The 14,922-nt window shown below is 37.2% G+C and overlaps 1 protein-coding gene across 5 annotated transcripts in view; it reads right to left on the bottom strand.

Annotated features, from left to right (window-relative positions):
* The window catches only part of LOC107595553 (sarcosine dehydrogenase, mitochondrial), a 77,032-nt gene that overhangs the window by 56,347 nt on the left and 5,763 nt on the right, over positions 1 to 14,922 (bottom strand). For all 5 annotated transcript variants that reach the window (XM_016285985.1, XM_016285988.1, XM_016285984.1 and 2 more), the window contains exons 7-8: positions 12,408 to 12,512; positions 2,576 to 2,705 (exon numbers count right to left, since the gene is read on the bottom strand). In XM_016285985.1, the coding sequence (XP_016141471.1) occupies positions 2,576 to 2,705; positions 12,408 to 12,512 (235 nt within the window). The remainder of the gene's footprint in view (positions 1 to 2,575; positions 2,706 to 12,407; positions 12,513 to 14,922) is intronic.

The raw sequence follows: 14,922 nt of genomic DNA, 5'->3' as shown, positions 1-14,922 counted from the left end.
CTTAAAAGGATGAGAGAGGCCTGTAATTTTCATCATAGGTATACCTTAACTATGAGAGACAAAATGAGAAAAAAAGTCTAGAAAATCACATTGTAGGATTTTTAAAGAATTTATTGGTAAATTCCTCGGTAAAATAAGTATTTGGTCACCTACAAACAAGCAAGATTTCTGGCTCTCACAGACCTGTAACTTCTTCTTTAAGAGGCTCCTCTGTCCTCCACTGGTTACCTGTATTAATGGCATCTGTTTGAACTCGTTATCAGTATAAAAGACATCTGTCCACAACCTCAAACAGTCACACTCCAAACTCCACCATGGCCAAGACCAAAGAGCTGTCAAAGGACACCAGAAACAAAATTGTAGACCTGCACCAGGCTGGGAAGACTGAATCTGCAATAGGTTAGCAGCTTGGTGTGAAGAAATCAACTGTGGGAGCACTTATTAGAAAATGGAAGACATACAAGACCACTGATAATCTCCCTTGATCTGGGGCTCCACGCAAGATCTCACCCTGTGGGGTCAAAATGATCACAAGAACTGTGAGCAAAAATCCCAGAACCACACGGGGGGACCTAGTGAATGACCTGCAGAGAGCTGGGACCAAAGTAACAAAGGCTACCATCAGTAACACACTGCGCTGCCAGGGACTCAAATCCTGCAGTGCCAGATGTGTCCCCCTGCTTAAGCCAGTACATGTCCAGGCTTGTCTGAAGTTTGCTAGAGAGCATTTGGATGATCCAGAAGAGGATTGGGAGAATGTCATATGGTCAGATGAAACCAAAATAGAACTTTTTGGTAAAAACTCAACTTGTTGTGTTTGGAGGAGAAAGAATGCTGAGTTGCATCCAAAGAACACCATACCTACTGTGAAGCATGGGGGTGGAAATATCATGCTTTGGGGCTGTTTTTCTGCAAAGGGACCAGGACGACTGATCCGTGTAAACGAAAGCATGAATGGGGCCATGTATCGTGAGATTTTGAGTGAAAACCTCCTTCCATCAGCAAGGGCATTGAAGATGAAACGTGGCTGGGTCTTTCAGCATGACAATGATCCCAAACACACCGCCTGGGCAACGAAGGAGTGGCTTCGTAAGAAGCATTTCAAGGTCCTTGAGTGGCCTAGCCAGTCTCCAGATCTCAACCTCATAGAAAATCTTTGGAGGGAGTTGAAAATCCGTGTTGCCCAGTGACAGCCCCAAAACATTACTGCTCTAGAGTAGATCTGCATGGAGGAATGGGCCAAAATACCAGCAACAGTGTGTGACAACCTTGTGAAGACTTACAGAAAACGTTTGACCTCTGTCATTGCCAACAAAGGGTATATAACAAAGTATTGAGATGAAATTTTGTTATTGACCAAATACTTATTTTCCACCATAATTTGCAAATAAATTCTTTAAAAATCCTACAATGTGATTTTCTGGATTTTTTTTCTCATTTTGTCTCTCATAGTTGAGGTATACCTGTGATGAAAATTACAGGCCTCTCTCATCTTTTTAAGTGGGAGAACTTGCACAATTGGTGGCTGACTAAATACATTTTTTCCCCACTGTAATAGTATGGTAAAATGTATATTTTTAATTGTGTAACATTACGTTCAAAATAACTACAAAATGTCATGCCTTTGACGAATAAAGAGAACAACAGAACGCGCTGCTTTAGCACGTCTCGGTCTCCTTGAGCATCTTTCTGGCGCATGCCACAAACATGAACCACAGGGAATACTTGTCTTTTAAAAGGCTTCATTTAGATGATTTGACATTAAATGCATCATATAAGTCACTTTGGAATAAATCACAGTAGTCCTATGTATCATGATAAAAAAAAGCGACTTTACAGTATGGAAATACTTTAGGCTGTAGCTAATTATTTCTTGGACCGCCTATCACTTTAAGAACCGCTGGTCTACACAGAAGAAAGAACTGTCTGGACTCTGCCCCGGTACGAGTTGTGTCGAGCTATTCATTAGTCTGTTTGATGAGAAAAATATGAAATTGATCAAATGGGTTATTAATCCGTACAACTGCACCAGTGGAGGACTATTATTCTGCTGCGTGATACTGCGGAAGAACTGATGAAGGCACAGTTTGATCTTCGGCTGACCAATCAGCTGAAAGGAGCGTTTAATTCCCGCCCACATGTAGAAATCGAATATTCAAGCTGTTTATTCATTTTTCCACCCATGAACGAAAAACGAAAATTTAAGCTGAATTCTCGTTTTTCGTTTTTTGGAAAAAAAACAAAAAAACAAAAAAGGAGCCATTTTCTAATTTTTCTACTTTCAATATTAAATCAAAAAACGAATGATCGAATGATACACGGATTCGATTCAATCGTTCTACATGTGGGCGGGAATTAAACGACCCTTTCTGCTTATTGGTCAGCTGAAGATCAAACTGTGCCGTCATCAGTTCTTCCTCAGTTCCGCGCAGCAGAATAATAGTCCTCCGCTGCTGCAGGTGTACGGATTCTTAACATCATTGCAACTACATTTCATGCACACATGAATGTATCAGAGACAGATGTTGTAAACTGAGTGTTTGATGCATTTGGCGGTCTGTATGTGTTCATGTACCTGGACCACAGACAGTGGATTTGATTCCAGTTTGTTCCAGAGCAGGTACTCTGTTCACGGCACCGTCGATGTGCTGCATAAAGACATCCCAGTCTAGATCAAACAAGCTGAAGGCAAACCTATCAGACACCTGCAGGATCACAGAACAAATACACAATTTTATAGTCATACAATATTGGAGTGACCTGGTTAGACGTGATGAGCTCACTGCTGCCATAAATTCAGAACTGCATCTATGATTTAGGAGGAAGGTCTTACTAGATGATAACATGTCACTGACATAATATGTAACCAATCAAGTTAACCTACTGGTGTCCAATTAACCCTTTACTAAACCCCACCTTTATAAACATCGCTGTTCAATCCATAACAACTAGCCATCATCCGTTTCTCAGAAAAGCTTTTGCTTACTTCTAATGTACATCTATGGAGGATCTGTGTCTTTGACAAAACACAAAACAAGATGGCGCCAGTGTGTGTGGCCGGCCGTCTGTTGCTCCCGGTTGTATGGATGTTTGTCTTGTTTTTATCAACTGTTTTAAATACTGCAGACTCTCTACTGGTGTATGATCGCCAAACACTTCTTGGCATTAGATCAGCTATGGAAAATATGGCGATCTATAATGTTAATTGGGGTGGAAAAAACAATTCGCCCCCTCCTCCACTTCCTGCGTGGATTACCTGCCTATCTCTGCCGGACCCTATGCTCTCTCGGGAAGAAGAAGCGATCCAGACGTCATGGTAAACGAAGTGGTCTGTTGGTGAAAGTGAAAACTTTAATGGCTTTGTTCCCAAATGCCGATCCTCGCTGGATTTTAGCAGGTCTTGACGTGGATTGTCGCCGGTACGTGCTTCGACGATTCTGGGATCCCGCGAATAAGTGGCTGGTACCTGTAATCGGCGTGGATAAGTAGCCTCCGGTCCACATTCATCAGCCACCCCATCTCAGAAGAGGTGGTGTGGATGCTTCTCTCCTTCGACCTTTTGACCGTGAATCTTCGTCGTTCAAAGACTCATCTCCAGTGAGGATAGCCTTTGTGAATGCTAGACCACTAGCTAACAAGTCCTATATTTTAAATGACTTTTTTACCTCCAAGGATCTGGGCATGTTGTGTGTGACAGACCTGGATTGGTGTTGGTGAGTCAAGTGTTTTTTCAGAAGTTTTACCACTGAACTGTACCCATTTGAACTCTCCACGTCTTACGGGACGAGGAGGTGGAGTAGCATAAAAACTGTCGGCGTCTGCCATCTTACTCCTATTCCAGCTTTGAACTCAATATTTTTTAACTAAGTCTGGGTTATACGGTGCTTTGAGACGTTGGTTATTGCCCACCCAAATACAAGAAGGATTTTATCGATGATTTTTCTGATTTTTTGGCTAGAATCATGCCAAAATATGATCGGGTCTTAATTGCTGGGGATTTTAATATCCATGTGTGCTGTCCCACCAAGCCTTTGGCTAAAGCTTTTTTTAAATCTTGTGGAGTCTTTTAACTTAACTCAGTTTGTGGCTAGTCCCACACATAAATGTGGACACATACTAGATTTGGTTTTATCATATGGCTTGCCTATTGGTAATATTGAAGTCTGTGATGCCATTTTCTCTGATCATTTGCCTGTTTTATTTGAGATATGTACTTCTTGTGATTCTAAAGTGACTGCTCCAACCCGTCGCTGTCGGACAATTAATCCTTCAGCTGCTCAATAGTTTTCTGAGGCTTTTAATGGCATTGATGATGATTATTCAATGTCCTCATATGGCCTTAACACTGATAACTTAACCTCATTGTTTTTTTCAACCTGTCAAAGTATTTTGGATACAGTGGCCCCTTTTAGGACGGTTCGAGAAAAACCTAGAGTTCAACTGTGGCTGAATGCTAATACTCGAGCTGTAAGGCTTGCGTGTAGAAGGGCGGAACGCCGCTGGAAGGAGGATAAATTGCATTTTTCTTTCGATATTTTAAAGGAGAACTTGTCTAAATATCAAAAAACTGTTAGATCTGAGAAATCAAAGTATCGCTCTAATGTTATCTGTAATAACTCTCATAAGCCAGCTGTGCTGTTCAGTACTATTAACGCTGTTTTGAACACTCCCCAAGCTACTTGTTTAGAGCCTTCTGCTGAAATGTGTGAGAAATTTTTACACTTTTTTTATGGATAAGATTGAGGCTGTTAGAGCTAACATTTCTCTCCCATCTACTTTTTTATCCATTTCCACTGAGCGCTCTGCTGTTTTTAATCAGTTTGAGCCAGTGTCTCTTGCCTCATTGAGAGAGGTCATTGTTAAAATGAAATCATCCTCATGTGGCATGGATATTGTTCCTCCTTGTCTTCTAAAAGATTCATTTGAAACTATTGGTCCTAAAATTCTTGCAATTATTAATAGTAGCCTGGCCTCGGGACATAAGCCTTTTAAACATGCAACAGTGGAACCAGTAATCAAGAAATCTAATTTGGATTCATCAGTTTTTGCTCATTTTAGACCTATCTCAAAATGTCAGTTTCTTTCCAAACTACTGGAGAAGGTTGTATTTGGACAATTGAATTCATTTCTAGATCTACATGGTATTCACAAAGTGTTTCAGTCAGGTTTTAAATCTTTACATAGTACAGAAACTGCACTGTTGAAGGTTTGTTACTTTCTACTGACTCAGGGGACTGTGCGATTTTAATTCTACTAGACCTTTCGGCTGCATTTAATACTGTAGACCATAAGATCTTGATTACACGCTTAGAACAATGTGTTGGTATTAAGGGTACTACGTTGGGATGGTTTAGATCCTGTTTGTCCGAAATAATTTTTCAGTTCGTTTTGGAGACTTTGTCTCCTCAACTGCTTCTTTCACGTGTGGGGTCCCCCAGGGCTCCATTTTGGGGCCTATTCTGTTCTCCCTGTATATGCTCCCCTTAGGACATATTTTTAGGAAATTTGGTATTTCTTTTCATTGTTATGCAGGCGATACGCAAATTTATCTGCCTTTGAAACAAAAAGATATTTGCTCTTTAGCGCCCCTGTTGCAGTGTCTTGAGGCCTGGATGGCACTAAATTTCCTTAATTTTAATGAAAATAAAACAGAAGTTATACTGTTTATGCCGGGAGGTACTTGTGAGTCATCAGATTTGGACCATGGTGAATTGAAACTGCTTGTGAAGCCCTATGTAAAAAAATTAGGTGTTATCATGGATTGTGATTTTAAATTGGACAAACAGATTAACTCGGTAGTTAAACTTAGTTGTTTCCAATTGAGACAACTCACCAAGGTGAAATCTTTCCTGTCTTCTAAAGACTTTCAAAGTATCCTTCATATTTTTATTTCAACTCATCTGGATTATTGTAATGGCCTCTATATAGGTATTAGTCAGGCCTCTCTCTCAAGACTGCAGATGGTCCAGAATATGACAGCTCGCTTGCTGACGGGTACACGAAAGAGGAAACACATCACCCCCGTTCTCGCCTCTCTTCACTGGTTACCTGTCCATTTTAGGATTCAGTTTAAGATCTTGGTATTTGTTTTTAAATCTCTTAATGGTTTAGCACCTAAATATCTTTCCGACTTGATCAAGCTATATGCTCTGTTAAGAGCACTTAGGTCTGCTGACCATTTGCTTTTAGTTGTCCCACGGGTAAAGTTGAAGAGCAGGGGTGACTGAGCATTTGCAGTGGCGGCCCCAAAGCTCTGGAATAGTTTACCCCATACATTAGACAGGCTCAAACACTTGCTATTAAGCCTGTCACGATAACAACTTTTTGTTGTGCGATATATTGCCCCAGAAATAATTGCGATATGTGATATTATTTTAAAGACCATTTTATGCCACTGAATATATAATCATAACAGCATAATAATGCAAGAAGGCCTATACACTTCCAAATGACAACAAACTTTTAATTTTTAAGAATATTTAGATCATAGAAATGAAGTATCAAAATATTAGATACCTTAAAAAACCTGAAAACATAGTAAATAAACTTTTCTTACAAAAAGTGCAACGTAACAAGTAGAAAAAAAGAAAAATGCACAAAGAATTTATGGAGATTTTTCCATTTACAGATTTTTTTCCTGACCCTTCTTTTCTCTGTAAATTAAGGGTGCACTGTATTGCTGAAAAACACAATAACTACTTAGCAGTCAGATGTCCGTATGCACAAAGGCACAGATCCCTGAACAAGACCATATCTTCAGATGAAACTTTTTTGTAGAAGCATTTTTTAAATTTGAACTAGCACCTCATGACTACATCACATTATGTACGAGAAGCTGCAAAAGGCACAGGCGCAAGTGGAATGTACAAAACATGGTGACATTAATTGTTAAGTAAATATAATGGGCAATATATTGCGTCACCAAAAATGATTGCGGTCAAGTACATATATTGCGCGATAAGTCGATATATTGATTATTGTGACAGGCCTACTTGCTATTTTTAAATCTAGCCTAAAAACTTACTTCTATAGTCTGGCATTTGATGCTACATGAGAGCTGCTTTCTTTTATTGTCTTTATGGTGTCTTGTTGTCTTCTTTTGTGTTGTTGACTGTTTGTATCATTGATATTTTTATTATTTTATGCGTGTACAGCACTTTGATAAACACTTGCTGTTTTTAAAAAGTGCTTTATAAATAAACTTTGACTTTGGAGTTTTAAAAAGCAATTTTGGAATCTTGATTCTGCCACAGGATAAAAAAGGTAATTGCAAGTTTTTAAATCACACAAAAGTCTCACAAAAGACAGAAATGCAAGATATAAACTCATAATTACCCCCCGTAAATTCTATTTTTTGTTCCCACTACAGAATAAAAAGCAGACTGAACCTCCTCCCACCTTCTGCACAACTCCAACTTCACTTTCTTGGCACAACAAGCATGCTTCTACCATGAAAACTTCTCAATTTGTAATCTTATTTAAGCAAAGTCCTCTGCTTGTCACTGTCTTCTCTCACTGTCACAGGGGACTGTCAATGAACTCGAAACCGTGGGATGGAAAGCAGAAGCAGACGGTGTGAGCAATTGGACAGCTGATGAAATGCTGATCGCAAAAATGGAGAGAATATGTGGCTGGTGTGGAGCAGACTGAAGTGTAAAAATAAAACTGTAGAGGCTGCATGTGCTGAAAACCCGGCCAGGCTTCACACCGTCTCATTAAGAGTTTCAGACGGCCGCAGTTTCTACAAACACATTTCTCAAAATGTTCACACTTCCCTAAGATATTGATCTGCTGTTTCATAGCATGACTGTTGCTTTCTCTAGTGAAAGCGTGAGCTGACAGAGGGTGATTTTAATGAGAAAGCTTTGTTACACACAGAATACTGCTGGCTGGAGATCATATAAAGGCAATGCTGTGTAAATGTGGTCAAATGGGAGGCAACAGGGTAAAAAACCTGATCTCCAGACATCGATACACTGGAACATCTGTAGACAAACGCACTCACAAACACACACACGCTACGTATGGGATATCACACTACTGTACAGTAATACTTTTTACAATTTCTGCAGCACAGGCGCAAGTGGAATGTACAAAACATGGTGACATTAATTGTTAAGTAAATATAATGGGCAATATATTGCGTCACCAAAAATGATTGCGGTCAAGTACATATATTGCGCGATAAGTCGATATATTGATTATTGTGACAGGCCTACTTGCTATTTTTAAATCTAGCCTAAAAACTTACTTCTATAGTCTGGCATTTGATGCTACATGAGAGCTGCTTTCTTTTATTGTCTTTATGGTGTCTTGTTGTCTTCTTTTGTGTTGTTGACTGTTTGTATCATTGATATTTTTATTATTTTTGACAGGCCTACTTGCTATTTTTAAATCTAGCCTAAAAACTTACTTCTATAGTCTGGCATTTGATGCTACATGAGAGCTGCTTTCTTTTATTGTCTTTATGGTGTCTTGTTGTCTTCTTTTGTGTTGTTGACTGTTTGTATCATTGATATTTTTATTATTTTATGCGTGTACAGCACTTTGATAAACACTTGCTGTTTTTAAAAAGTGCTTTATAAATAAACTTTGACTTTGGAGTTTTAAAAAGCAATTTTGGAATCTTGATTCTGCCACAGGATAAAAAAGGTAATTGCAAGTTTTTAAATCACACAAAAGTCTCACAAAAGACAGAAATGCAAGATATAAACTCATAATTACCCCCCGTAAATTCTATTTTTTGTTCCCACTACAGAATAAAAAGCAGACTGAACCTCCTCCCACCTTCTGCACAACTCCAACTTCACTTTCTTGGCACAACAAGCATGCTTCTACCATGAAAACTTCTCAATTTGTAATCTTATTTAAGCAAAGTCCTCTGCTTGTCACTGTCTTCTCTCACTGTCACAGGGGACTGTCAATGAACTCGAAACCGTGGGATGGAAAGCAGAAGCAGACGGTGTGAGCAATTGGACAGCTGATGAAATGCTGATCGCAAAAATGGAGAGAATATGTGGCTGGTGTGGAGCAGACTGAAGTGTAAAAATAAAACTGTAGAGGCTGCATGTGCTGAAAACCCGGCCAGGCTTCACACCGTCTCATTAAGAGTTTCAGACGGCCGCAGTTTCTACAAACACATTTCTCAAAATGTTCACACTTCCCTAAGATATTGATCTGCTGTTTCATAGCATGACTGTTGCTTTCTCTAGTGAAAGCGTGAGCTGACAGAGGGTGATTTTAATGAGAAAGCTTTGTTACACACAGAATACTGCTGGCTGGAGATCATTACAAAGGCAATACAGTGTAAATATGGTCAAATGGGAGGTGAGTGACAGGGTAAAAAAAACCTGATCTCCAGACATTATAACACTAGAATATCTGCAGACAAAAGCACTCACAAACGCACATGATGCGTATAGAATATCACACTACTGAACAATAGTAAGTAATACGTTTACTATTTCTGCAGTGTTTTGTGCACAGTATGCAACATTTCCTTGACAAATGAATTTGATATTAGTGGTATTAGCCCCATATCAGTTAAATTAAATCTCCTTTTTGACTTGTATGATTGGACTGAAAAATGTCACAGAATTATTACATGAAATTGAATTAAAATGTGCAATAACCATTTTTATAAACATTCATGTGTGATAAGGTCAAGTGACATACTACTGTTTGAAACTGTTATCTTAGTTTAAGGCATACTAATTCAGATACTTAAAAAAAATCTATGCAGTATAAACACTAAAAAAATTTAATTAAAGTTGTACATAAAAGAAAGATTGGAGTATATTTTACGAGAAAATACTTTTTTAGTCTTTCTACTTCAAAATGTCATGTTTAATTCAATGCGTTTCTTTGAAATTATGACATTTATTAGCGATTTCTGAGTGAAACTTGTTTCACCACCAGTATTTTATTTTTATTTTTTTTTAAGTGTTGCAGGTTTATTAATGTTAGCTAAAACTAAAACCCCTAAAAACCCAAGGCAACGTCTCATTTTTATTTAGTTTAAGTTGAAGTACTAAAATAACTAAAACGTAATAAACTAAAGCTTAAAAAATCTATACAGACATTAAAAATAAACAAATAATATATTTAAAATTACAACACACAACATTAAGACAAAACACTAAATTACTAAAACTAACTAAAATTTAAATAAAACTAAAATAACAGTAATAATAGTATACAATGATACTAAATAATAGTAAAATAGAAATTAATAATAGTACATACAGTGGGTACGGAAAGTATTCAGACCCCCTTAAATTTTTCACTCTTTGTTATATTGCAGCCATTTGCTAAAATCATTTAAGTTAATTTTTTTCCCTCATTAATGTACACACAGCACCCCATATTGACAGAAAAACACAGAATTGTTGACATTTTTGCAGATTTATTAAAAAAGAAAAACTGAAATATCACATGGTCCTAAGTATTCAGACCCTTTGCTCAGTATTTAGTAGAAGCACCCTTTTGATCGAATACAGCCATGAGTCTTTTTGGGAAAGAGGCAACAAGTTTTTCACACCTGGATTTAGGGATCCTCTGCCATTCCTCCTTGCAGAGCCTCTCCAGTTCTGTCAGGTTGGATAGTAAACGTTGGTGGACAGCCATTTTTAGGTCTCTCCAGAGATGCTCAATTGGGTTTAAGTCAGGGCTCTGGAATTTAAGGGGGTCTGAATACTTTCCGTACCCACTGTAAATGATACTAAAACACTGGTATAGGCTAAAATGAATTTACAACTAGAGATCGACCGATATATCGATTTACCGATATTTTTCCCGACGCATTACATAAACGCCTGATATGTAGTTTATGCATGGCTCTAAGAAATAGAGACCAACTCACAGAGTCACGTAAGATAATCTGTCAAGTCCTGTCCCAATAAAGACGTAACTTTGTGTGAAATAAATAATGAGTGCATGTTGGAAATAAAAATTCGCTAAATTTAATTCTCTGTCTGTTGTCTATGCTCATCATTAGTCTCGTGAAGCCGCTTTCATATTGCTGTTCACTCACCGGGTTGATGTGGTTGATGCTCAGGAAATGCAAGATTAAATTTAACATGAAAGACTGCTAATTTTCAACCCTTTTTTTTTTTTTTTTGTTAAAGACGACTGAAAGGAGGAAAAACCAAAGTGAAGTATGGACTTATTTCACTCAGTCATTTATTTACTTTATAACAGTAAATAAATATCGGTTATTGGGCACATAAACATGCAAATAATTGGTATCGTATCGGTTATAAAATATAAATATCGGTCGATCACTATTTACAACTTAAAGTCTAAACTGAGAAACAACATGAAGAGATTTAAAAGGAGACATTTAATGTAAAACATATTTTGTAAAACATTTCTTTTGCCATATTAGAATTAGATATAATACATATTCTAACCTTTACAATCAAAACCCCCTCAGCAGTCCCCCAGATCACTGGCATTAATTAAGACAGAACCACAAGCACATTAAAGCAGAACTCAATGAAGCGCCTCAAATAATACTGTGGACATACTGGACAGCAACCCCTACACAGGCACATTTACATGAACCACAGCAGTTCATTAAGAGGCTTCTGAAAGTGATACTGCAGGTGTCATGCACTGCATTTCCCATGAGCTGACATTTAGAAATAGAAAAATAGAACACGCTAAAAATAACTTATAAGGGTAGTCCAAATGATGGACATAAATTTTATGTTAAATTAAAATGTTTTAGTGTTGTTATTGTTAAATAAAAGTATTAAGCTTATATATATATAAAAGTTTCTCTAAAAGTAGAAATGTTGCCTTGGCAACTTATTGAAAAGTTTAATATTAAAATATCATAAAATAAAGATAAATATAAATATATATTTTTTAAAAGTCAAAAGTACATACAATTACTGAAACTAAAATTTAAATAAAAACTGAAAATATAAAAGCTAATTAAAAATATTAATAAATGTTACAATAGTGTATAAATAACATAAATAATATTTAGAAAATGTTTATAAAGATCAACTTTGTTAGATGAAAAAGGTAATCTAAATGTAAAAATAGGCAGAAATTAGCATGCACAATTATCCAATATCGACCAATAATAATTTAAAATCATTAATATCAGCCGATGACCACTAGGGTACATTGTTAATCACTAACGAGAAAGATACTGTAAATACTTTGATGAAACACCAGTTACACGAATGCATATCGAATCAGCTTTAAGTGGGAACTTCCCAGGAGCAGTGTGTGATCATACATATGTGAACTGAAATCTGGGTTGTGGAAATCAAATCAAACACAGAAAATATATCACATACAACTACAGCAAAAATATGGAAGGAATAACAACTTTTATGTCTCAGTTAAATTATTTTACTGTCAGATTTTGAAACACAGTTATTACAACTTACATCCTCCCAGAATATGGGGTTGTGTTCGTAGCCTCCCACAGAAAGAGCGTCACCTTGGAGACGGAGGTAGACTGACGCATCATGGTCCCTGACGTTGGGCATATTCTAGAAAAAAAGACATTTTAGAATTCAAAAACAAGTTCACATCATAAGTTCAAATATCAACATTTCAAAATAAAACTAGCTCATTATGTTCATGTATGACAAGACTTTCGTAGCAGCCATATGACTCCATCTTACAACAACATGACTCCATCTCACCACATGCTGATATGAGCAGTGTGCTCAGTCACACACTACCTTTCAAATGCTTGAAAGAATTAAGGTTTTTAAATGTTTTTGAAAGAAGTCTCTTATTTTCACTAAGGTTGCATTTATTTAATCAAAAATACAGTAAATAGAGTAATATTGTGAAATATGATTACAATTTAAATGAACTGTTTTCTATTTGAAACGTATGCAATTTATTTCTGTGATGCAAAGCTGAATCATATCGCAGTTAATTTTCTTCGCCACAGAATAATAAATGAGATAATTGTGACTTTTTGACATCTCTTCAGTTTCAACACGGCTATCATCGACTATGCATCAAACTACAAGCTCTCTCTCTCTCTCACACACACACACACACACACACAGTGTTGCATAATCCACAGAGGGGCTGTGAGTTAAGTGCTTATGCCACAGCACCTGTTGTGTTTTGCCACTGCAGTGTAAAATGAATAGAGCAAGACAACCCCATAGAAAACAGACCAAGAAAACAGCTTAAAAACAGACTAAGAGCAAAAAATAAATAAAAGTGAAAGAGGGACAGACTCGACACAGCAGGAAGAACCCACTAAGAATGAAGTGCATCTACTGATGATGACCAATTCACTAATGGAATTGCAGACATCAGGTAACAGCACAAATGCAGTGACAAAATTACTGCTGAATTAAATTTTGGTCGGTTTTGAGTGCTAGGTTGAAGAAAACAGTGCAGACAACTACAGTCTAGCATACTCTACTGGCAGCGCACAGCATCACTGTGATTCAGACACTTGAGATGACCAAATAAAACAGCATTTGAACTTCATTTGATGAATATCAGATGCCATGATGTGTAGAAAATATAGTTTGGTTTTTACTTGCTCTGCCATTTTTTATTGGCCCCACTAAAACAGGATACATCTTTAGCAACATATTTTAGTTTTCAATATTATTAAATATTATTATTTTTCTTTTGAATATGCAACAGGATACTTTGATGAATAAAAAGTTAAAGAGAACAACATTTATTCAAAAAAATTGAAATCTTTTGTAACAATATACACAACCGTTCAAAAGTTTGGGTTCAGAACTTTTTTTTCATTGTTTTTTTGAAAAAAATTATACTTTTATTCAGCAAGGACATTAAATTGATTAAAAAAAAGTGATAGTAGAAACATTCTATTTTGAATAAATGCTGTTCTTTTTAACTTTTTATTCCAACATGGATAATAAATCAGCATATTAAAATGATTTCTGAAGGATCATGTGAGTCTGAGGACTGGAGTAATGGCTGATGAAAATTTAGGTTTACATCACAGAAATAAATTATATTTTAAAGTATATTGAAATATGTTATTTTAAACTGCAATAATATTTCACAATATCTTTTTTTTCAGTATTTTTGATCAAATATAGGCAGCCTTGATGAGCATAAGGATATTATTTTAAAAACATTAAAACTCGAAATGATCCTAAACGTTTGAACAGCAGTAAAATTCCTTTATATTAAATAATGATATATTAATATTGCCTGTAAATACATATAAATGTAACTCCATGGCAGCTACAAACTGCAATCTAGTGTGAAACATCTATTTATAATTTTCACACAATTCGAACTGATGCTTGTGGTAACACATTTAATTTAGTACAATTCCTTGGTTTCTGTTACGCAATGTGTAGAGGAAGGGCACACGTAGACAAAGGTCATCTACACAAGAGTTTAATAGAATCCAAGAAGATGATAATCCATGAAGGCAAAGGAAACACGCAACAAAATAACAACATCAATACCGGACAAACTAAATGAGAAACAGAGGAACTTAAATACACAGACCAAATGAGGATAATTAACTAACACAGGTGAAATAAATGAACTAATCAAAGGACGACAGAAACTAGGTCAGTGAACTCAAATGAAAACAAACGAACAGTCCATGATTGTGGCAGTACACCCACCCTCCCGGAAGACACAACCTCGTGCCGTAGAAGGAGGGAGGGGGTTTGGGAGGAGGACGAGGCGGTGGCAAAGGGCAGGGAGGAATGCAGGCAGATGACCAGGGCGGTGTTGACGAAGGGAGGAACCAGGAGGGAGCAGGAGGAGCCAGGGCAGATCAGACGGAGGGAGGAGCCAGGGAGAATACAGGAGGGAGCAGGAGGAGCCAGGGTGGATCAGACGGAGGGAGGAGCCAGGGAGAAGACAGGAGGGAGCAGGAGGAGCCAGGGCGGATCAGATGGAGGGAGGAGCCAGGGAGAAGACAGGAGG

The sequence above is a fragment of the Sinocyclocheilus grahami genome, unplaced genomic scaffold, assembly GCF_001515645.1.
Source record: "Sinocyclocheilus grahami isolate Dianchi unplaced genomic scaffold, SAMN03320097.WGS_v1.1 scaffold204.1, whole genome shotgun sequence".
NCBI lineage: Eukaryota > Metazoa > Chordata > Actinopteri > Cypriniformes > Cyprinidae > Sinocyclocheilus > Sinocyclocheilus grahami.
Note: the sequence above shows the minus strand (reverse complement) of the source record. Positions and strands in the feature narration are given on the sequence as shown.